General features: G+C 39.6%; 1 protein-coding gene across 3 annotated transcripts in view; it reads right to left on the bottom strand.

The window, feature by feature from the left end:
- TRIM33 (tripartite motif containing 33) overlaps nucleotides 1–25544 on the bottom strand; it is a 147059-nt gene that overhangs the window by 67909 nt on the left and 53606 nt on the right. For all 3 annotated transcript variants that reach the window (XM_082832347.1, XM_082832348.1, XM_082832349.1), the window contains exons 2-4: nucleotides 7176–7294; nucleotides 6613–6757; nucleotides 6317–6449 (exon numbers count right to left, since the gene is read on the bottom strand). In XM_082832347.1, the coding sequence (XP_082688473.1) occupies nucleotides 6317–6449; nucleotides 6613–6757; nucleotides 7176–7294 (397 nt within the window). The remainder of the gene's footprint in view (nucleotides 1–6316; nucleotides 6450–6612; nucleotides 6758–7175; nucleotides 7295–25544) is intronic.

Genomic DNA, 25544 nt, shown 5'->3' with positions numbered 1-25544 from the left:
TGAACTACATCTACATGACAGAGTTCCAAAAAAAATTCTGGACACCAAGGCTCATGCAAGCCTTGATGGTTGGCAATATTCTCTTCATGCTGTCACACATTATTGCTAGGAGGAGTTAACTACATTAAGAATTCCACTGAGGGGGCTTCCCTGGTGGTCCAGTGGGTGGGACTCCCTGCTCCCAGCACTGGAGTCCCGGGTTCGATCCCTGGTCAGGGAACTAGACCCTGCACATATGCCGCAGCTAAGGGTTGGCATGCCACAACTGAAGATCCCATGCACCACAGCTGGGACTCAGCACAGCCAAAATAAATGGATGAATAAATAAAGATTAAACAAAAAAAAAGAATTCCACTGAGAAGACACAAATGGAAGTTCCACATTTAGAACTCTCCTAGACTACTCTGCTCTGTGTCTTTCCATTGGATGATTTTAATCTGTATCCTTTCACTGTAATAAATGTTAACTGTCAGTATACATCTTTCAGTGAGTTCTAAGAAATTACTGAATCTGAGGGTAGTCTTAAGAAATCCTGAACTTGCAACTGGTGTCAGAAGTGAGAATGAATAAGATAAATTAAAAAAAAAAAAAAAGGAAGCGCAAATGGTTTTGGGGACCCCCAAATTCTGCAACTGGGTGTCAGAAGTGAGGGAGGACCTGTGAATTGTTCCCTAACTTCATAGTTGGCCTCAAGGACCTGTGAATTGTTCCCTAACTTCATAGTTGGCCTCAAGGACCTGTGAATTGTTCCCTAACTTCATAGTTGGCCTCAAAAGTGAGATTCACTAGAACCATCCTGACTCATTGAAACTTCTGGTTGGGAAGAGGAAGGAAAAGATGACAAGGGTTATGAACCTTTGATTCCTGGATGACTATCTAGTCACTCATGGTATGCAGTTATTAGAGGTAAAAGTTATCAACAGAAAGAATTTAGAAACTGTAGCTCCAACTCCCTAGGAGTTGACTCCCTGGATAAACAAGGAAATGCAAACTAATAAGAAACAAGGTAATGAAACAATTCCTTGGTTATTGTTATCTGTAAAATAGTGTATTGGGACAGATCCTGACACTGGGCAAAGTTTAGATTTCAGCCAGTCTGAGCTACAGCCACTAGCCTCAGGGCCATTCCAAAGGGGAAAATTATGCTGGGAAAATAGACAGCACCTCTATGACTTCAGTCACAAAGTAGTTCGGGTTGAGGAAAGACAAAATCAAGAAACTAATGAAACGAGAGCTTACAATGCTAAGGAATTATCTCATTTTGTGGATTGACATTGTATGCTTCCTGAAAAAAACCTTTACTAAAATATTGTAAGAGTGACTGATTACTTAGAGGCAGTATTGTTGATTTTGAATGCTGCAGAATAGAACAGCAATGTTTCAGCTGATGGAGGACCCACAGCTCACTATGGAACCACAGATGGCTATACATAACCTAGATACACAGCAGGTGATTCCTGAGGGGACAGCTAGCTTGGTGGACTAGATAAAAGCCCCTGTGAGGTTTTTTTTACCCTCAGACAGGCAATTGTCCTTCTCCTATAAATGCCAAATAGAACTCCCCAGAAGAATTGGCTGATATGCTTCTCACATGCAAGCCACGCCAGATTAGCATTATGCAGAGCAGGATGTTCATCTACTGAGTATGCCTCCTACTAAGATCAAGGTAAATAATGTGACTAAGGGGGACCCTTGTACATGGGCACCCCCATGTAATTTTACTGCTGCAAAACCTAGCAATAATGAGATGCCTTATTAGATTTGTCTCAGCTTTATGGGCCTTACTAGTTAAGAAAACTAGTGATTCATGAGAAAATAGGGAAAGACAAAGGGGAGAGTCAAGGGATTTATCCCAGCAGGATGGAAATCTTCAGGTGGCTGTTAAAAAGGGAAGGGGCGGGGGGCTTCCCTGGTGGCGCTGTGGTTGAGAGGACGCCTGCCGATGCAAGGGACACAGATTCGTGCCCCGGTCTGGGAAGATCCCACATGCCACGGAGCGGCTGGGCCCATGAGCCATGGCCGCTGAGCCTGTGTGTCCAGAGCCTGTGCTCCGCAACGGGAGAGGCCACAACAGTGAGAGGCCCACGTACCATAAACAACAAAAACAAAAATAACAAAAAAAAAAAAAAGGAAGGGGGGGAAGGTAGTGAATAAAGCAGACAATGATGGTGTTGAAACAAAGGTCTTAACGTAGCACTCTTGGGAGGTTGGGTGGACCAATGGGAGCCACTGCTGGTCCCCAACATTAAAGGGCATTAAACAACTGTTGTATTTACCCCAGTATGAAGAAATTTTAAAAGCTGGAGGGCAAAGATGACAATGAGAAACCTGACCTTGTACTGCCTGGAGCAACGATTCCATGGATCAATCAACCTGAAAACTGAAGGAGAGGCCAGGGTTTTCTGGCTCAACCCCAGCTAGAAAATACAAGGCAATATGCACTTGTGTGGGTAAAATAGCCAGGGGGTGGATAAGAGACAGTTCCGGGACTCCCTGACATGGGGGCCCAATGTGCTATGATTCTAAAACCTGCTGAAGACCTAATGGGAGCTAAGGTTAGATTGGGAGGAGAGGGATGGTTGATAGGATTAAGGTGATGAAAGTTGGAATATATGAACAGACTTTATGTGAAGTAGTTACATCTCTCCTTTATGTGACTATGTCACTGGAATGGATATTATGTCTGACTGGTACTGTAAAACAGAAGACATACAGGTTCACATTCAGGCGAGTCTTGATTAGACATGGTACATGGAAACCACTAAAACTGTCCAAGTCCAGGGACTTCCCTGGTGGTCCGGTGGCTAAGACTCCACGCTCCCAATGCAGGGGGCCCGGGTTCGATCCCTGGGTAAGGAACTAGATCCCACATGCCGCAACTAAGAGTTTGCATGCCGCTACTAAAGATCCCGCATGTCGCAACTTGAAGATCCCACGTGCCACAACTAAGACCTGGCACAGCAAAATACACACATACATAAATATTTTTTTAAAAAAACAAAACTGTCCAAGTCCACAGAAGTTGTAGACCTGAGACAGTATAGGATACCTGATGGATAAAATGAGATTACAACTTTAATGACAAATTAGAAGATGGAGTGCTAGTATCAATGAATTCTTTGTACAATAACCATGTGTAGTTTCATCAAGAAAAAAAGTAAATGTTTCATCAAGAGTAACAGCAGACTATTAAAGTTTTAATAAAGTAGTGCCACCATAGCATCAGCAGTCCTTGATAGGGTTTCAACAATACAAAAAATATATACAGCAGACTAAAAAAGAGTGGCACTCAGTGACTGAACATGCAAATTTTTTTTCTAACTCTGAAAAAGAGCCAAACAGCAATTTTCCTTGATGTGGAAGGACCCTAATTTATGTTTACTATACTGCCACAGGGTTATTTCAATTCACCAGCTTACTGGTATGGTTTAGAAGAGATTTAGACTTGATGCAGGTCCTGAGTGTAAAAATATACTATATTAATTTCATGATAATACCAGAAACTAAAGATGAAGGTAAGACTGACTCAGATGCAATGGCGACACACATGACCAAGAGAAGCTGTTGCTAAATATAGCAAAGGTCCAAGGACCTGTCCAAACTGGTGAAATTCTTAGGAATAACCTAGGCAGGAGCCACCCATGACATTCCAAAGGTGAAAAAAAAAAAACTGCTTCTGCCACCTACCCCTAGAACTAAACAAGAAGCCAACATTTGGTTGGTATATTTGAATTTTAAAGAACACACCCTCCATATTTGGGAATATTACCAGCACCAATCTATACAACTACCCAAAAGAAGGTCATATTTGAACGGGGGCCTGAACAAAGGCAGCCATTGTCTGAACTGCAAAAAGCAGTCTTTCTCATGATGCTTTTGGGCCCCTGTGATCCACACTCGGACATGATTTTGGAAGTGTCAGCAACACGTACCTACGCAGATTGAAACTTATGGCAAAAACCTCTCAGTGCCACTCAGCAGAGACCCACCAGGATTTTGGACCAGAGAAGTTCTGGATACCATGGTAAAATTTATGTCATTTAAGAGAAAATTACTAGCTTGCCATTCAGCACTGAGACTGACTCTATGACTGAAGGACACAAAATAACCATGAAACCTGAAATACTCATAATGTCTTGGGTGACAGGGGAACACTCTAATGACGAAGGCAAGGCCCAGAAGCGTTCCACATAAACAGAGATGGTCTGTGCAGGAACATGCGACCAGGAGGATGCAAAGAAGTATTTATTGTATTTATGAAAGAGGTAGCTGGCCTCTTTTCCTCTAAATATAACTTCTGAACCACCAGAGGAGCTGCTGAATGCTATGATCACATAGGTGGTGCTCTATAAAGTCTATTAGCTAACAAAGAGCTGCTTGGCTTATGGATGGTGGTTCCAAGGTGAACAGAAAGCATCCTGTTTACAAGGCCACCACTCTAACTGAAGAAGGTATAAGTAATAACAAATCATATTAATGAGGCGGACTGCATGCTGTTATCCCCTATGTTTGGGTTTTTACTGAACTCTGCAGCTGGTATTAGAAGAGAGGGTGGTCTTGCGGACTGTTTCCTAACTTTTGTACAGATGATAAAGAGAAAGAATCTGGTAAGACTCAATAATGAGCACTTTAAACTTTGACTATGGGGTATCTTTGAAGAGTGTTTGTAAAGGGGGTGGGGTGGGTGAGGCTTAACTACATGTTAGCCAAATGATACTGGCAGCAATGTGGACAGAATGAATTTGACAATATAAAACTCAAAACAGGGAGACTAGTTGTAAATGTGTTGTAGTAACAGGAACCTAGGCTTTTAAGTCCAGTGCCATTGGTTCTGCCATAGTCTATCCAGGAAAATCACAGGGTGAAAAAACGAAAGAAAAGGGAAGAACATTCAAGAGATAATTAGGAGTTGGCTATGAGTAGTAAAGGAAAGTGGTGAAGGAAAGGGAAGAATGGAACATGGTTAAACTTTGAGAGGAGTGGCTGAAGCTGTTTGTTCACAGGATAAAGGATGCCATGTTCCTATTCTTTCTGTTTCTCACCATCAATGTAAAAAGCCGTAAGAAATCTAAATGCTCAAAGATCTGACTGCAGCTGTGAGAAAGTAATTTAATGTCTTACTGAGATTACAAGACAAGGGTAAGATTTGGACCTCAGGTGAAGGCATTCATAAGATTAGTCACCTCAAGCAAAACATTAGCCAATTCATAAGCAAGATGAGACATTTTGTAACAAAGGATACAAAAGTTTAAAGTAGCATTTCTACACAAATGTTCTGTAAAACAGTAGGAGGTGCCTTGGAAAAGAAAAAAGAGCATTACCCCTATGAGGTCAAGTTTGAAAGATTCCATACACTGTATTCTATATTCTGAATACCACATGGGAGAAAATGAGCATATGGGCTAAAATAGATCTGGAGTTCAAATCCTGGCTCTACCACTTATGGGGACACCTTGTACAGATTACTAAAGCTTTCTGTAAGAACTCTCGCTCACCTTTAAAACAGTACCAACACTGCATGGGTGGTTGGTGTGAATTAAACAAACATGCACCATTAGGAAAACTGCCTGGCACAAACTACAGATGCAATACTTGTTAGTGAACAGAATTAATGTATCCCCTTCTTTTAGAGGATTCCAAAAAATTCCAATGGTTCTAATGAACTAAAAGCTCTAAGACATCCTAGAGTTAAAAAACAAATATTTAAGTGTGGTTAATCAAACTTAACACCTGACTAGAAATTTCAGTACTTTCCAGAACAGTTCAGATGTAACAGGCTGGTGATAAGTGAATACTATTGTATCCTGAGGGTAAAAGAAGGTTGAAAGACAAAGCTATGTATTAATGAATTATTAATTATGCTACTTAGATGCTTATAAATCCCTAGTTTTTCTACAAACTGTATATCCAATATGAAAGCAGTATATTTATGCTTTGATGTTAAAATGGGTATCACTTAGCCACACCCATGGAAATATTACCTTTTAAGACAACAGCCCAGAGCCTAAATCCCATAGAACACTTGAAAAAAAGTGTATTTGAACCAGAGGCGTTGCATACAAAGAAATAATATAACTCCATTCTTGCAACCCAAATCCATGTACTGATACATTTTCAACAAATATCCATAAAACAATTAGGTATGAATATGGAAACCATTAAATAATTTATCAAAAATATATCTTGCTCTAAGACATAAAACACAAAACTGATAATTTTAAAATGCTAACAAAATTATAGAATACTTGCTTTAGGAAAAATAATTTTACAAGAACTTTTTATAATATTTCTTGATAAGCAATTATGACTTTTGTACCTATGTTCTTTGTGTTCCAATAGCTGACAGTCTCTACATGTCAGCCTATCACATGTTTCACAGAAAAGTTTCAACTGTTCTTGTTTGTGTACAGGGCAGAAAACAGGGCGCTGACCAGATGCTCCAACAGACTCTGCAGTAAAATAAAACACATATTTTTAAACTAAACAAAATTTTTGTCTAACTTTCTAAATTCTTACTGATATTGGTATCAAAAGCTTATAAAGATAAGTAGAAATGCTATAGAGGCAAAAGAGGGAGATTAATAGTAATCATTAAAACTGCTTCTATCTTACCTGAGACATCTTCTTTCTTCCTGATCAAGTGATCTTTAGTGAATTTTACTCTTTGATGTGCTTCAATACATGTCTTACATAGCCACTCTCCACATTCTACACAAAAGCCAACTGCACTTGCATTGTCTTCACAACTAGTACATACCTAAAGGAGGAAATAAATACTAAGCTACATTAAATTTACAAAATATAGATCCACAAAACAAAAAGGTGAAAACTTTCTAACTTGCTCTCAAATATACTAATTCACTGTACCTAGAATACAATTATTTTGTTATCCATTTCTCTTCAACAAAATCCTTTCCCTTCCAGATCAAACATTCAGGTAGGTAAAAAAAAGTCTCAGAATACAAACTCTATACAAGATTTGAATCTTTAAGTAATGACTTTTAATCTCATTTAACCAGGTCTGAGGGTGTAGAATAAAGATATCCTTCATTTTCAATTTGAAAGATGAAACTAAGGCATAACTACCCTAAATTATGTAACAATTCAAGCATGTTTTCTTATAATTCATATTTTCATATCAAGATAGGAATATAAAGAAAAATTGAGAAGCATACCTGTTCTGATTTCTCATCAGAACTGCTAGGAGCTTCAGATGTATCTTTCACAAAATAATTATCCACAAGGTCTATCTGTCTGCATTCTTGGCGGCATACTGGGCACCGTATTACACCAACTACAACACAAAACAACAACATTAAGAAATATTCTTCAGAAAAAATAAGGAGATTGTACACGATGCCTACATGGGAACTACTCATTCATATATCATAGACAAGAACAAAGAAATGAGCATTAAGAGCTGAGTAAAATAAGTTATTCCACTAAGTTATTACATTGGGGAAAAATGATACCTTATTTAGGAAGAGAAAATAAGCATTAATATGCAAAAAAATTTTAAGGTGCTTCGTTATTACACTATGTGGTTGTAATAACGGCCCCCAAAGATACCTAGGTCGTAATGCTTGGAAAACCTGTGTCACTTTATACAGCAAAGGAGATTCTGCGAGGGGGATTAAATTAAGGATCTTGAGATGGGTATGCTGTCCTGGATTATTTCATAGGCCATAAATGTCATCACAAGTGATCTAACAAGATGGAGGCAGAAGAAGATTAGACTACAGAAGAGGAGAAGGCAATTGACAATGAAAGCAGAGATTAGAATAATGTGCTTTGGAAACAGAGACACAGCCAAGGAATGCAGGTGGCTACTATAAGCTGGAAAAAAAGAAAAAGAAAAAGAAAATGGATTCTCTCCTCAGAGCCTCCAGAAGGAACAAGACCTGCCAACACTTTGACTCTAACACAGTAAAACTGATTTCACACTTCAGCCTTCAAGAACAATAAGAAAATAAAATGTATGTTGTTTTAAGACAAAAGTTTATGGCAATTCTGTTAGAGCAGAAATAGAAATACACAATCTATCAACTTATAAATTCTGACTTTGTTCAGAACTACTTGAATTCATGCTAATGTGGGAAGAGAGATCATCTGTGACGTAACCTGCTAGTGTTCTAGCATCTATCAGAACGAATAAACCTGCTGAGGTTAACATATGGAAGTTAAACTTAACTGTAAAATAGCATCACAGTCAACACAACAAACTGACTACTATATGTCAGCCATAAAATTGAGAACACAGCATGACTCAATCCTTGCTGTTAAGAAAGGGTTCAAGACTAGGATATAATTTTTACAGTTTATACTATACACAATTATAGGAAGCACCATACAAAGACAAGGCTATAAACAGTCCAAAGAGCTGTGCATACAGGAGGTACAGCTAAATGGTAGTGAGACTTAGGTGGTGGGAAGAAGGAACTATATACTCTACTTACACTGTGTGTGTGTGTGTGTGTGTGTGTGTGTGTGTGTGTGTGTGTGTGTGTATGTGTGTGTGTGTGTGTGTGTGTCTGCGCATGTTTGTGTGGGCATTCACATTTGTGTATGTAATCCACTCCATTTTCTTTGAAACGTCTAAAATTAAAATACGGGAGAATTCCTGTATGTGCAATGATAAAATGTTTGAAAATTTAGGAAATCAAAAATTCTCCATGCTCTCCACCTTGATTTATGCTTGAGTTATGTGCTATATTTCCTTTGAAATCTTTGGTTATCAGTAGTTTTACTAAAATTTTGAAGAATCCACTTTCATCTGCTTTCTGGATTTCTTAATATAGGTTCGTAAGACACAGCTTGTTGACAGCATAGTTTTCTAAATGCTGCAGGTTTGCAGCCATTACCACTTCAAAGAGGTTTGAATGAGGGAACTTTTTTTCCTTGTTAAAACAGTTCCTGTTTCTATAGAAACTTCATTTCTAGATAATTCAAGTATATAGTTCTTTTTTTTCTATCAACTACTCATTGTCATCCACTAGTAAAGACATTAAAGATGCAGCAAGCATCCAGAGGGCAGACAGTAGAAGCAAGAAAAACTACAATCCTGCAGCCTGCGGAACAAAAACCACATTCACAGAAAGACAGACAAGATGAAAAGGCAGAGGGCTATGTAACACATGAAGGAACAAGATAAAACCCCAGAAAAACAACTAAACGGAGATAGGCAGCCTTCCAGAAAAAGAATTCAGAATAACGATAGTGAAGATGAACCAGGACTTCAGAAAAAGAATGGAGACAAAGATCAAGAAGATGCAAGAAATGTTTAACAAAGATCTAGAAGAATTAAAGAACAGAAAACAGAGATGAACAATAACTAAAATGAAAAAAACACTAGAAGGAATCAACAGCAGAATAAATGAGGCAGAAGAACAGATAAGTGACCTGGAAGACAGAATGGTGGAATTCACTGCTGAGGAACAGAATAAAGAAAAAAGAATGAAAAGAAATGAAGACATCCTAAGAGACCTTGGGGACAACATTAAATGCAACAACATTCGCATTATAGGGGTCCCAGAAGGAGAAGACAGAGAGAAAGGACCTGAGAAAATATTTCAAGAGATTATAGTCGAAAACTTCCCTAAAATGGGAAAGGAAATAGCCACCCAAGTCCAGGAAGCGCAGAGAGTCCCAGGCAGGATAAACCCAAGGAGAAACATGCTGAGACACATAGTAATCAAATTGATAAAAATTAAAGACAAATTACTGAAAGCAACAAGGGAAAAACGACAAATAACATACAAGGGAACTCCCATGAGGTTAACAGCTGATTTCTCAGCAGAAACTCTACAAGCCAGAAGGGAGTGGCATGACATACTTAAAGTGATGAAAGGGAAGAACCTACAACCAAGATTACTCTACCCGGCAAGGATCTCATTTAGATTCCATGGAGTAATCAAAAGCTTTAGAGACAAGCAAAAGCTAAGAGAATTCAACACCACTAAACCAACTCTACAACAAATGCTAAAGGAACTTCTCTAAGTGGGAAACACAAGAGTAGAAACGGACCTACAAAAGCAAACCCATAACAATTAAAAAAATGGTAATAGGAACATACATATCGATAACTACCTTTAATGTGAATGGATTAAATGCTCCAACCAAAAGACACAGACTTGCTGAATGGACACAAAAACAAGACCCATATATATGCTGTCTACAAGAGACCCACTTCAGACCCAGGGACACATTCAGACCGAAAGTGAGGGGATGGAAAAAGATATTCCATGCAAATGGAAATCAAAGGAAAGCTGAAGTAGCAATACTCATATCAAATAAAAGAGACTTTAAAATAAAGAATGTTACAAGAGACAATGAAAGACACTACATAATTATCAAGGGATCAATCCAAGAAGAAGATATAACAATTATAAATATATACGCTCCCAACATAGGAGCACCTCAATACATAAGGCAACTGCTAACAGCTATAAAAGGAAATCGACAGTAACACAATAATAATGGGGGACTTTAATACCTCACCTACACCAACGGACAGATCATCCAAAATGAAAATAAATAAGGAAACAGAAGCTTTAAATGACCCGACAGACCAGATAGATTTAATTGATATTTATAGGACATTCGAAAACAGCAGATTACAGTTTGTTCTCAAGTGCGCACGGAACATTCTCCAGGATAGATCACATCCTGGGTCACAAATCAAGCCACAATAAACTAAAGAAAATTGAAACCATATCAAGCATCTTTTCTGACCACAATGCTATGAGATGAGAAATCAATTACAGGGAAAAAAACGTAAAAAACACAAACACATGGAGTATAAACAATATGTTACTAAATAACCAAGAGATCACTGAAGAAATCAAAGAGGACATAAAAAAATACCTAGAGACAAATGACAATGAAAACACGACGATCCAAAACCTATGGGATGCAGCAAAAGCACTTCTAAGGGAAGATTATAGCTATACAAGCCTACCTCAAGAAACAAGAAATACCTCAAAACAATCTAACCTTACACCTAAAGGAACTACAGAAAGAAGAACAAACAAAACCCAAAGTTAGCAGAAGGAAAGAAATCATAAAGATCACAGCAGAAATAAATGAAATAGAAACAAAGAAAACAATAGCAAAGATCAATAAAACTAAAAGCTGGTTCTTTGAGAAGGTAAACAAAATCGATAAACCATTAGCCAGGCTCATCTAGAAAAAGAGGGAGAGGACTCAAATAAAATCAATAAAATCAGAAATGAAAAAGGAACAGTTACAACAGACACCACAGAAATAAAAAGCATCCTAAGAGACTACGGCAAGCCACTCTATGCCAGTAAAATGGACAAACTGGAAGAAATGGACTAATTCTTAGAAAGGTATAACCTTCCAAGACTGAACCAGGAAGAAATAGAAACTATGAACAGACCAATCACAAGTAATGAAATTGAAACTGTGATTAGAAATCTTCCAACAAACAAAAGTCCAGACCAGATGGCCTCACAGGTGAATTCTATCAAACATTTAGAGAAGAGCTAACACCCATCCCTTCTCAAACTCTTCCAAAAACTGCAGAGGGAGGAACACTCCCAAACTCATTCTATGAGGTCACCATCATCCTGATACCAAAACCAGACAAAGATACTACAAAAAAGGAAATTACAAACCATATCACTGATGAATATAGATGCAAAAATCCTCAACAAAATACTAGCAAACAGAATCCAACAACACATTAAAAGGATCATACACCATGATCAAGTGAGATTTATACCAGGGATGCAAGAATTCTTCAATATACGCATATCAATGTGATACACCATATTAACAAACTGGAGAATAAAAACCATACGATCATCTCAATAGATGCACAAAAAGCTTTTGACAAAATTCAACACCCATTTATGATAAAAACCCTCCAGAAAGTAGGCAGAGAGGGAACTTACCTCAACATAATAAAGGCCATATATGACAAACACACAGCCAACATCATTCTCAATGGTGAAAAACTGAAGCCATTTCTTCTAAGATCAGGAAAAGACAAGACTGCCCACTCTTGCCACTATTATTCAACATAACTTTGGAAGTTTTAGCCACGGCAATCAGAGAAGAAAAAGAAATAAAAGGAATCCAAATTGGAAAAGAAGTAAAATTGTTACTCTTTGCAGATGACATGATACTATACATAGAGAATCCTAAAGATGCCACCAGAAAACTACTAGAGCTAAATCAATGAATTTGGTAAAGTTGTAGGATACAAAATAAATGCACAGAAAACTCTTGCATTGTTATACACTAATGATGAAAAATCTGAAAGAGAACTTAAGGAAACACTCCCATTTACCACTGCAACAAAAAGAATAAAATACCTAGGCATAAACCTACCTAAGGAGACAAAAGACCTGTATGCAGAAAACTATAAGACACTGATGAAAGAAATTAAAGATCATACAAACAGATGGAGAGATATGCCATGTTCTTGGATTGGAAGAATCAATATTGTGAAAATGACTATACTACCCAAAGCATTCTACAGATTCAATGAAATCCCTATTAAATTACCAATGGCACTTTTTACAGAACTAGAACAAAACATCTTAAAATTTGTATGGAGACACAAAAGACCCCGAATAGACAAAGCAGTCTTGAGGGAATAAAAACGGAGCTGGAGGAATCAGACTCCCTGACTTCAGACTATACTACAAAGCTACAGTAATCAAGAAAGTATGGTACTGGCACAAAAACAGAAATATAGATCAGTGGAACAGGATAGAAAACCCACAGATAAACCCATGCACCTATGGTCAACTAATCTATGACAAAGGAAGCAAGGGTACACAAGAAAAGACAGTCTCTCCAATAAGTGGTGCTGGGAAAACTGGAAAGCTACATGTAAAAGAATGAAATTAGAACACTCCCTAACACCATACACAAAAACAAACTCAAAATGAATTAGAGACCTAAATGTAAGACTGGACACTATAAAACTCTTAGAGGAAAACATAGGAAGAACACTCTTTGACATAAATCAAAACAAGATATTTTTTGATCCACCTCCTAGAGAAATGGAAATAAAAATAAACAAATGGGACCTAATGAAACTTAAAAGCTTTTGCAAAACAAAAGAAATAAAAACAAGACAAAAAGACAACCCTCAGAATGGGAGCAAACATTTGCAAACGAATCAATGGACAAAGGATTAGTCTCCCAAATATATAAACAGCTCATGCAGGTCAATATTAAAAAAACAAACAACCCAATCAAAAAATGGGCAGAGGGGGCTTCCCTGGTGGCACAGTGGTTGAGAGTCTGCCTGCCGATGCAGGGGACCCGGGTTCCTGCCCCGATCTGGGAAGATCCCACATGCCGCGGAGCGGCTAGGCCCATGAGCCATGGCCGCTGAGCCTGTGCGTCTGGAGCCTGTGCTCCGCAATGGGAGAGGTCGCAACAGTGAGAGGCCCACATACCGCAAAAAAAAAAAAAATGGGCAGAAAACCTCAATAGACAACTCTCCAAAGAAGACAGACAGATGGCCAAGAAGCACATGAAAAGCTGCTCAAAATCACTAACTATTAGAGAAATGCAAATCAAAACTACAATGAGGTATCACTTCACGCGTTAGAATGGGCATCGTCAGAAAATCTAAAAACAACAAATGCTGGAGAGGGTGTGGAGAAAAGGGAACCCTCTTGCACTGTTGGTGGGAATGTAAATTGATACAGCCACTATGGAGAACAGTATGGAGGTTCCTTAAAAAACTAAAAATAGAATTACCATATGACCCAGCAATCCCACTACTGGGCATATACCCAGAGAAAACCATAATTCAAAAAGACACATGCACCCCAATATTCACTGCAGCACTATTTACAACAGCCAGGTCATGGAAGCAACCTAAATGCCCATCGACAGACAAATGGATAAAGAAGATGTGGTACATATATACAATACAATATTACTCAGCCATAAAAAGGAACGAAATTTGGTCATTTGTAGGGACGTGGATGTATCTAGAGGTCATACAGAATGAAGTTAACTCAGAAAGAGAAAAACAAATATCGTATATTAAAGCATATATGTGGAACCTAGAAAAAAATGGTATAGATGAACTGGTTTGCAGGGCAGAAATAGAGACACAGATGTAGAGAACAAATATATGGACACCAAGGGGTAAAGTGGTGGGGTGGGGGGTGGGCGGTGATGAATTGGGAGATTGGGATTGACATGTATACACTAACATGTATAAAATGGATAACTAATAAGAACCTTCTGTATAAGAAAATAAACAAAATAAAATTCAAACAAAAAGATGCAGCAAGCTTATTTTCTAAATGAAATAGGCATTTTCATATTTATTATTGCACTCTTGGTTATGCAAACACTTAGATGATATAAATGTTTATGTCCCCCATAAATCTGGTCAGAAATCACTTTTGATTTTGTTCATCAAGTTAAACAATCTACAGTAGGACAGAGTACTGGGTAAAAGTGGTACAAACTAAGATAAAAGACTACAATAAAAATGCTAGATCTTAAAATAGAAACTGGTTTATGCACTAAACGTTTTGTGCTTTGGTCTAATAATAACATGTCAGGACTTCCCTGGTGGTCCAGTGGCTAAGACTCTGGCTTCCACTGCAGGGGGAATAGGTTTGATCCTGGTTGGGGAATTGAGATCAGTTCCCTGCATGCCGTGCTGCATGGCCAAAAATTTAAAAAATAAAAATAAAAATCCTGTCATTAAAAAAACGAACAAACATGATATCTGTGTAAAATGACAAAAAGAACCAGTGTTGAATCACGTTATACTTCTTGTCATTCTGCATTATCCCAGATTGCTAAATGTGTTTGATTGAATTACTGTATACAGTTACTGTCCTATGTGACAGTTCTGTCACTGTTAGAGATTTCAGTAATTAAAATGGGAAACAGAAGCTTAGGCTATTTTCCTTATCAAAACTATCTTCCCTGGAGCCATATTGTTATGATGGTTTTCATGCTCCTGTATACTGGATGTCTTAAGGTGAGTGCAGTTCAGGGGATCCTTTCTAATTACAGGAAGGTACTTCTTTCCTTCAACACTGTGATCTGACCTGTGACAAATCTGTACTATACACTATGTAAATGGCTAACAAGTCAACTGCAAACCAACTGAATGTACAAAATCTTAGTGCTGGTGCTGAAATCTCTTCAGAATAGTCATCATGATCTCAAAGTTTTGAAATCTGCAAGCATCAAGTGTCAATCAAAACTAAAGATGAAACACTAGTGCATATTGTATTCTCATCCTTTAGGTGTACTTCCTTTTTAGATTTTTTGGTTCTCAGCTATTTTTACCATACTGTTTCATTTAAATTTCCTATATACTAACTTCGTTTGTGTGACTGAAATAAAACTGCAGTATATTAAAAAAAAAAAGGGTTCAAGACTAGTATATGATTTTTATAGTTTATACCACGCACAACTATAGGAAGCAGCACACAAAGACAAGGATATAAACAGTCCAAGAGTTGTACATATAGGAGGTATAGCTCAGTGGTAGAGCATTTGACTGCAAAGAGTTGTACATATACAAACTACAGTAACTTATATAGTAATTGTAATGGAAAATGAAAACAAAATGTCATGCTAAAAGCAGGAATATCAGTCCCTCAGCAGACATACATATATTGGTAAAACAAACTCAAATTTACCATTACATATGGAAACAAAATATTGTTTTTATAATACGAAATGCATACAAAGATCCTGCTCAAAGGAAAAGCATAAAAACACTTTTTTGAATCAAAGGAAGAAACAGTATGGTCAGGAGAAAGGGGAAAATGAATATAAATATTTTTACATCTAAGATGGCATGAATTAAAAACCATTGTAGAGTGACTTCCCTCGTGGGCCAGTGGTTAAGAATCTGCCTTCCAATGCAGGGGAAGCAGGTTCAATCCCTAGTTGGGAAACTAAGATCCCACGTGCCATGGGGCAACTAAGCCCGTGTGCCTCAACTACCGAGCCTGCACACCACAACTACAGAGCCCATGCGCCACAACTAGAGAGAAGTCTGCGCACCACAATGAAAGATCCTGCATGCCACAACTAAGACCCGATGCAGCCAATGAATGAATGAATGAATAAATAAATAAATATTTTTTAAAATCCTGGAAACCTACAGCATTAACTACAGAGGAGATGAGGATAAGTAATTTAGGAGCAAAAATACGCGAGCAACTAACTTCTTACAGTGAATAAGGTAAGTTTTCACTGAAGAGGTGACATTTATACATGGTCTTGAAGAATCAACATGCATTCACTAATGTGCAAGAAAGAGTATGCTTGGTTGGCCTGGGTTCATTAAACCCCATACATTCCTAAGGAAGGCCTTCAACACTAGCCCTTGATGGGCATATGGGAGATGGCCTTCGAACTCTTGGAATATATGCCTGATAAAAGCGTTTCTGTTTGCCTGAGGCCTTGGGCCATCTGTATTCAGTTTGACCTGTGGGGTCGGCTGGAGTCCAAGTAGGTGTTATCAGTTCTGTGGATGCTGCATCCCTATATGACTGAGTCTCCAATAAAAACCCCAGACAAGGGCTTCCCTGGTGGCGTAGTGGTTAAGAATCCAACTGCCAATGCAGGGGACACGGGTTCGACCCCTGGTCTGGCACAATCCCACATGCCAGGGAGCAACTAAGACCGTGTGCCACAACTACTGAGCCTGCGCGCCTAGAGCCCGTGCTCCGTAACGAGAGAAGCCACCGCAATGAAAAGCCCGCACACCGCAACGATGAATAGTCGCCACTCGTCACAACTAGAGAAAAGCCCACGCGCAGCAACGAAGACCCAACCAACGCAGCCAAAAATCAAATAAATAAGTAAATTTATTTTTTAAAAAACACAGACACAGAGGTTCATGTGAGCTTCCCTGGTTGGCAATACTCCTCCTGCATATTGTCATACATTGTAACTGGGAGAATTAAGACTCTCCCTGTGCAACTCCACTGAAAGGAGACAGCTGGATGCTTGCATCTGCTTTCTCCTGGATTTTACACCATGCACCTTTTCTCTTTGCTAATTTTAATCTGTATCCTTTCACTGCAATAAAATCAACCATGAGTATAAGCTTTTCTTAATTCTGTGAGTCCTTCCAGCAAATCACTGAACCTGAGGATGGTCTTGGGGACCCCCAACAAAACTAGGAAAGGAAGAAACAGCATGCAAACCAAGAAGAGCAGGTGCGAAGTTCACAAATGGAAAAAAAGGAGTCTATAGATAGACAATTATATGTATATATAACTATATGTATATATAATTATATATATATGTAAAATATTGAGAAAGTTCTTAAGAAATTTGTAACATCTTAATGAAGGAATAACTCTGAAGGAATATCTCTGAAGAGACATTCTGTTCTGAGCAAGAAACATTCAATATATAAAAGTATCCATTATACTTTTATGTATGATTTGATGTAAGTCATACCAGGGTTTTGTTTTTTGAACTCAATAAGCTGATTCTCAGATTCTTACAATTTCTACTTCTACCTGGCAAGCTGACATCACAGTTTACGACTTTTTATCTTTTTCAAAAAATGTAGATGGCAAAAGGATACCTAAACATTGCAGAAGAAAGACAACCCAAAGTACAGGAAGAATAGAGGGATACATTTGAGAAAGACTCTTATTTGCCATAAAGGTTTTCAGAGAAGCTTGGAATTCAGAAATCTAAGGCATGAAAGAACCCCCAATGAGACACAGGAAAATTTAAGTCTGCAGACCATCAGCCAAACCCATTCCTATGCTGACTACTTACTTCTGTCAGATTACCCAGCAGCCAAGGTGTCTTACCACCAAAACAAAGAGTTGAAGCTTCTTTAGGGATCTTTCTGCTATTTACTTCTATATTTATAAATAAATTTTTAAATTATATAAATGTTTGTGTTGAAAATGTGAGTCATTTTCCATTCGAGTTTATGAGTAACAATGCCCTTGTAATTAGTGATCAGATGAGCGTGCTCCTGACTCAATCACTCAGTACTAGTTGTCATGTTGAGTTTTCATTACTATACAAAACTGAAACCCAAACTTCAGAGCCAAAGCTATCGACCAAGTTTTTTTTAACTTTTATTTTTGGCTGTGTTGGGTCTTCGTTTCTGTGCGTGGGCTTTCTCTAGTTGCGGCGAGCGGGGGCCACTCTTCATCACGGTGCGCGGGCCTCTCACTGTCACGGCCTCTCTTGTTGCGGAGCACAGGCTCCAGACGCGCAGGCTCAGTAGCTGTGGCTCACGGGCCTAGTTGCTCCGTGGCATGTGAGATCTTCCCAGACCAGGGCACGAACCCGTGTCCCCTGCATTGGCAGGCAGATTCTCAACCACTGCGCCACCAGGGAAGCCCCTACTGACCAAGTTTTACGCATAACGTCCCTAGAACTGATTTCATTACTTCAATGTTCTGAGAGACCCATTCATACCTATTAGATTAATTTCTTTTAAGTGTCAATTTACTAAAATGTATAATCTTTGGGGGGGGGGGTGCTTAAAGGCTAAAATAGACAAGTCTACAAACTAGTTTATCTCCACAGTGTTGTTAACTGGAATTTAGCTTCATTAAATTGGTGGACTTCCATTCAAGATGGATCACTAAGCAAATCTAAGACCACCTGACCCCCAACTCAAACACAGAAATGGCTAACATATAACAAATTAAAGGTCTAAAAATATATAACTGAGTCTACAACCAAGAAGTCAAAATTGGAAGTGCCAGAAACCAAAAGGGCACTCAAAGCCTAAGTGGTAAGGCAGTGATGCAAGTGGGCCACAGGGGTTATTGTTACCACCGTTGGGAATAGGAAGACAAAGGTTAAAAGTTGAAACTGAACTCCCTCAATAAAGCCACAGGGCAGGCTTTAAGTACTCTAAAACCTAAAATCCTTGCCAGCCGTGGAGTCATCCACAAGAAGTCTGAACACATACAAGCTTCCTGCATAGATACATAACTAACGTGTGTACTATCTGCACAGTACATAGAAAGGCCAAGTCAAGAAACTAATAAGAAGCTTGTTTAGGAGTAGCTTCCAGGTTGGTGAACTTGGGGATATTCAGGAAGACTGACATACTCAGTGAGCATGGAAGCTCCACACCTCTTCCCACATACCTTGCCCTATGCATCTCTTCCATCTGGCTGTTCCTGAGCTATATTCTTTTATAATAACTGGTAATCTATCCAATGCCGGATGACTTAGGGTTCACATAGTGATGCAATCTCCAGCCCTGAACCGTCGTGTCCTGGCACCAGTTTTTCTGAGATTTCAGAAACACTGAATGGAAAATTGGAAGTAAATCTATTATGAACCAGAAGGAACCCAAGGAAACCAGTCCATCATACTAGTCATCTTTCCCAAGGCTGAACTCAATGTTTCTCCTCTGTTCTCTATCCTAAGTTCAAGTTCTTATTTAAAATCTCCTTTTTAATCAACTCAGAACTCCAAACAAAATGTCCACGAAGCAGAAGTCATTATTTTTGCCTAACAGCTACTTGTTTTCCTGGGATTCCTCTTTAGATAAGTAAATTCACATATTCATTCAACAACAACAAAAAGAAGCTTGTCTGGACCCTTACAAACACAAAACCATCTCATTAGAACTCCTCCCAACCCAAGGCACAAGTGGAGCTCCCACTGAAGATAAGCTCATAAATAAGACTACAATGCACATGAAGAAATTTCAGGAGTTCCGGGAAGATGGCGGAAGAGTAAGACGCGGAGATCACCTTCCTCTCCACAGATACACCAGAAATACATCTACGCGTGGAACAACTCCTACGGAGCACCTACTGAACGCTGGCAGAAGACCTCAGACCTCCCAAAAGGCAAGGAACCACCCACGTACCTGGTTAGGGCAAAAGAAAAAACTAAACAGAGACAAAAGAATAGGGACGGGTCCTGCACCAGCGGGAGAGAGCTGTGAAGGAGGAAAAGTGTCCACACACTAGGAGCCCCTTCGCGGGTGGAGACTTCGGGAGGCGGAGTGGGGGAGCTTGGAAGCCGCGGAGGAGAGCACAGCAACAGGGGTGCGGAAGGCAAAGCGGAGAGATTCCAGCGCAGAGGATCGGGCCGACCGGCACTCACCAGCCGAGAGGCTTGTCTGCTCGCCCGCCGGGGCGGGCGGGACTGGGAGCTGAGGCTCCGGCTTTTGTCGGAGCGCCGGGAGAGGACTGAGGTTGGCGGCGTGAACACAGCCTGCAGGGCGTTGGTGCGCCGCGGCTGGCCGGGAGAGAGTCTGGGGAGGGGTCTGGACCTGCCGAAGAGGCAAGAGACTTTTACGTCCCTCTTTGTTTCCTGGTGCACGAGGAGGGGGGATTGGGAACGCTGCTTGGGAGAGCTCCGGAGACGGGCGCGAGCCGCGGCTAAGAGTGCGGAGCCCAGAGACGGACATGGGACGCTAAGGCCGCTGCTGCCGCCGCCAGGAGGCCTGTGTGCGAGCGCAGGTCACTAGCCACACGCCCTTCCGGGGAGCCTGTGCAGCCCGCCGCTGCCGGGGTCCCGGGATCCGGGGACGGCTCCCCCGGGAGAGCGCACGGCGCGCCTCAGGCTGCAGCGTCACGCCGGCCTCTGCCGCTGCAGGCCCGCCCTGCACTCCGTGACCCTCCCTACCCCCCCGGCCTGGGTGAGCCAGAGCCTCCGAATCAGCGGCTCCTTTAACCCCGTCCTGTCTGAGCAAAGAACAGACGCCCTCCGGCGACCTACACGCACAGGCGGGGCCAAATCCAAAGCTGAGCCCCTGGGAGCTGTGAGAACAAAGAAGAGAAAGGGAAATCTCTTCCAGCAGCCTCAGAAGCAGCGGATTAAAGCTCCACAATCAACTTGATATACCCTGCATCTGTGGAATACCTGAATAGACAACGAATCATCCCAAATTAAGGAGCCCTGTGGATGAAAGGCTCTTGGTGCTGCAGCCAGGACTCAGCGCTGTGCCTCTGAGGTGGGAGAGCCAACTTCAGGACACTGGTCCACAAGAGGCCTCCCAGCTGCACATAATATCAAACAGCAAAAATCTCCGAGAGATCTCCATCTCAACGCCAGCATCCAGCTTCACTCAACGACCAGTAAGCTACAGTGCTGGACACCCTATGCCAAACAACTAGCAAGACAGGAACACAACCCCACCCATTAGCAGAGAGGCTGCCCAAAATCATAATAAGTCTACAGACACCCCAAAACACACCACCAGACGTGGACCTGCCCACCAGAAAGACAAGATCCAGCCTCATACACCAGAACACAGGCACTAGTACCCTCCACCAGGAAGCCTACACAACCCACTGAACCAACCTTAGCCACTGGGGACAGACTCAAAAAACAACAGGAACTACGAACCTTCAGCCTGCAAAAAAAAAAAAAAAAAAAAGGAGATCCCAAACACAGTAAGATAAGCAAAATGAGAAGACAGAAAAACACACAGCAGATGAAGGAGCAAGATAAAAACCCACCAGACCTAACAAATGAAGAGGAAATAGGCAGTCTACCTGAAGAAGAATTCAGAATAATGATAGTAAGGTTGATCCGAAATCTTGGAGATAGAATGGACAATAGAATGGACAAATTGCAAGAATCAGTTAACAAGGACCTAGAAGAACTAAAGATGAAACAAGCAACGATGAACAACACAATAAATGAAATTAAAAGTACTCTAGATGGGATCAATAGCAGAATAACTGAGGCAGAAGAACGGATAAGTGACCTGGAAGATAAAATAGTGGAAATAACTACTGCAGAGCAGAATAAAGAAAAAAGAATGAAAAGAACTGAGGACAGTCTCAGAGACCTCTGGGACAACATTAAACGCACCAACATTCGAATTATAGGGGTTCCAGAAGAAGAAGAGAAAAAGAAAGGGACTGAGAAAATATTTGAAGAGATTATAGTTGAAAACTTCCCTAATATGGGAAAGGAAATAGTTAATCAAGTCCAGGAAGCACAGAGAGTCCCATACAGGATAAATCCAAGGAGAAATACGCCAAGACACATATTAATCAAACTGTCAAAACTTAAATACAAAGAAAACATATTAAAAGCAGCAAGGGAAAAACAACAAATAACACACAAGGGAATCCCCATAAGGTTAACAGCCGATCTTTCAGCAGAAACTCTGCAAGCCAGAAGGGAGTGGCAGGACATATTGAAAGTGTTGAAGGAGAAAAACCTGCAACCAAGATTACTCTACCCAGCAAGGATCTCATTCAGATTTGATGGAGAAATTAAAACCTTTACAGACAAGCAAAAGCTGAGAGAGTTCAGCACCACCAAACCAGCTCTACAACAACTGCTAAAGGAACTTCTCTAGGCAAGAAACACAAAAGAAGGAAAGGACCTACAATAACAAACCCAAAACAATGAAGAAAATGGGAATAGGAACACACATATCGATAATTACCTTAAATGTAAATGGACTAAATGCTCCCACCAAAAGACACAGATTGGCTGAATGGATACAAAAACAAGACCCATATATTTGCTGTCTACAAGAGACCCACTTCAGACCTAGAGACACATACAGACTGAAAGTAAGGGGATGGAAAAAGGTATTTCATGCAAGTGGAAACCAAAAGAAAGCTGGAGTAGCAATTCTCATATCAGACAAAATAGACTTTAAAACAAAGACTATTAGAAGAGACAAAGAAGGACACTACATAATGATCAAGGGATCAATCCAAGAGGAAGATATAACAATTGTAAATATTTATGCACCCAACATAGGTGCACCTCAATACATAAGGCAAATACTGACAAGCATAAAAGGGGAAATCGACAGTAACACATTCATAGTAGGGGACTTTAACACCCCACTTTCACCAATGGACAGATCATCCAAAATGAAAATAAATAAGGAAACACAAGCTTTAAATGATACATTAAACGAGATGGAATTAATTGATATTTATAGGACATTCCATCCAAAAACAACAGAATACACATTTTTCTCAAGTGCTCATGGAACATTCTCCAGGATAGATCATATCTTGGGTCACAAATCAAGCCTTGGTAAATTTAAGAAAATTGAAATTGTATCAAGTATCTTTTCTGACCACAACGCCATGAGACTAGATATCAATTACAGGAAAAGATCTGTAAAAAATACAAACACATGGAGGCTAAACAATACACTACTTAATAATGAAGATATCACTGAAGAAATCAAAGAGGAAATCAAAAAATACCTAGAAACAAATGACAATGGAGACACAACGACCCAAAACCTGTGGGATGCAGCAAAAGCAGTTCTAAGGGGGAAGTTTATAGCAATACAAGCCCACCTTAAGAAGCAGGAAGCATCTCGAATAAACAACCTAACCTTGCACCTCAAGCAATTAGAGAAAGAAGAACAAAAAAACCCCAAAGCTAGCAGAAGGAAAGAAATCATAAAAATCAGATCAGAAATAAATGAAAAAGAAATGAAGGAAACAATAGCAAAGATCAATAAAACTAAAAGCTGGTTCTTTGAGAAGATAAACAAAATAGATAAACCACTAGCCAGACTCATCAAGAAAAAAAGGGAGAAGACCCAAATCAATAGAATTAGAAATGAAAAAGGAGAGGTAACAACTGACACTGCAGAAATAAAAGAGATCATGAGAGATTACTACAAGCAACTCTATGCCAATAAAATGGACAATCTGGAAGAAATGGACAAATTCTTAGAGAGGCACAACCTGCCAAGACTGAATCAGGAAGAAATAGAAAATATGAACAGACCAATCACAAGCACTGAAATTGAAACTGTGATTAAAAATCTTCCAACAAAGAAAAGCCCAGGACCAGATGGCTTCACAGGCGAATTCTATCAAACATTTAGAGAAGAGCTAACACCTATCCTTCTCAAACTCTTCCAAAATATAGCAGAGGGAGGAACACTCCCAAACTCCTTCTACGAGGCCACCATCACCTTGATACCAAAACCAGACAAGGATGTCACAAAGAAAGAAAACTACAGGCCAATATCACTGATGAACATAGATGCAAAAATCCTCAACAAAATACTAGCAAACAGAATCCAACAGCACATTAAAAAGATCATACACCATGATCAAGTGGGGTTTATTCCAGGAATGCAAGGATTCTTCAATATACGCAAATCTATCAATGTGATAAACTATATTAACAAACTGAAGGAGAAAAACCATATGATCATCTCAATAGATGCAGAGAAAGCTTTTGACAAAATTCAACACCCATTTATGATAAAAACCCTGCAGAAAGTAGGCATAGAGGGAACTTTCCTCAACATAATAAAGGCCATATATGACAAGCCCACAGCAAACATCATCCTCAATGGTGAAAAACTGAAAGCATTTCCACTAAGATCAGGAACAAGACAAGGTTGCCCACTCTCACCACTCTTATTCAACATAGTTTTGGAAGTTTTAGCCACAGCAATCAGAGAAGAAAAGGAAATAAAAGGAATCCAAATCGGAAAAGAAGAAGTAAAGCTGTCACTGTTTGCAGATGACATGATCCTATACATAGAGAACCCTAAAGATGCTACCAGAAGACTACTAGAGCTAATCAATGAATTTGGTAAAGTGGCAGGATACAAAATTAATGCACAGAAATCTCTGGCATTCCTATATACTAATGATGAAAAATCTGAAAGTGAAATCAAGAAAACACTCCCATTTACCATTGCAACAAAAAGAATAAAATATCTAGGAATAAACCTACCTAAGGAGACAAAAGATCTGTATGCAGAAAATTATAAGACACTGATGAAAGAAATTAAAGATGATACAAATAGATGGAGAGATATACCATGTTCTTGGATTGGAAGAATCAACATTGTGAAAATGACTCTACTACCGAAAGCAATCTATAGATTCAATGCAATCCCTATCAAACTACCACTGGCATTTTTCACAGAACTAGAACAAAAAATTTTGCAATTTGTATGGAAACACAAAAGACCCCGAATAGCCAAAGCAATCTTGAGAACGAAAGAAGGAACTGGAGGAATCAGGCTCCCAGACTTCAGACTATACTACAAAGCTACAGTTATCAAGACGGTATGGTACTGGCACAAAAACAGAAAGATAGATCAATGGAACAGGATAGAAAGCCCAGAGATAAACCCAAGCACATATGGTCACCTTATCTTTGACAAAGGAGGCAGAAATGTACAGTGGAGAAAGGACAGCCTATTCAATAAGTGGTGCTGGGAAAACTGGACAGCTACATGTAAAAGTATGAAATTAGATCACTCCCTAACACCGTACACAAAAATAAGCTCAAAATGGATTCAAGACCTAAATGTAAGGCCAGAAACTATCAAACTCTTAGAGGAAAACATAGGCAGAACACTCTATGACATAAATCACAGCAAGGTCCTTTTTGACCCACCTCCTAGAGAAATGGAAATAAAAAGAAGAGTAAACAAATGGGACCTAATGAAACTTAAAAGCTTTTGCGCAGCAAAGGAAACCATAAAGAAGACCAAAAGACAACCCTCAGAATGGGAGAAAATATTTGCAAATGAAGCAACTGACAAAGGATTGATCTCCAAAATTTATAAGCAGCTCATGCAGCTTAATAACAAA

This window comes from Leucopleurus acutus, assembly GCF_964270905.1.
Source record: "Leucopleurus acutus genome assembly, chromosome: 2".
In the NCBI taxonomy this organism is placed as follows: domain Eukaryota; kingdom Metazoa; phylum Chordata; class Mammalia; order Artiodactyla; family Delphinidae; genus Leucopleurus; species Leucopleurus acutus.
This window is presented reverse-complemented; position numbering and strand designations above follow the sequence as displayed.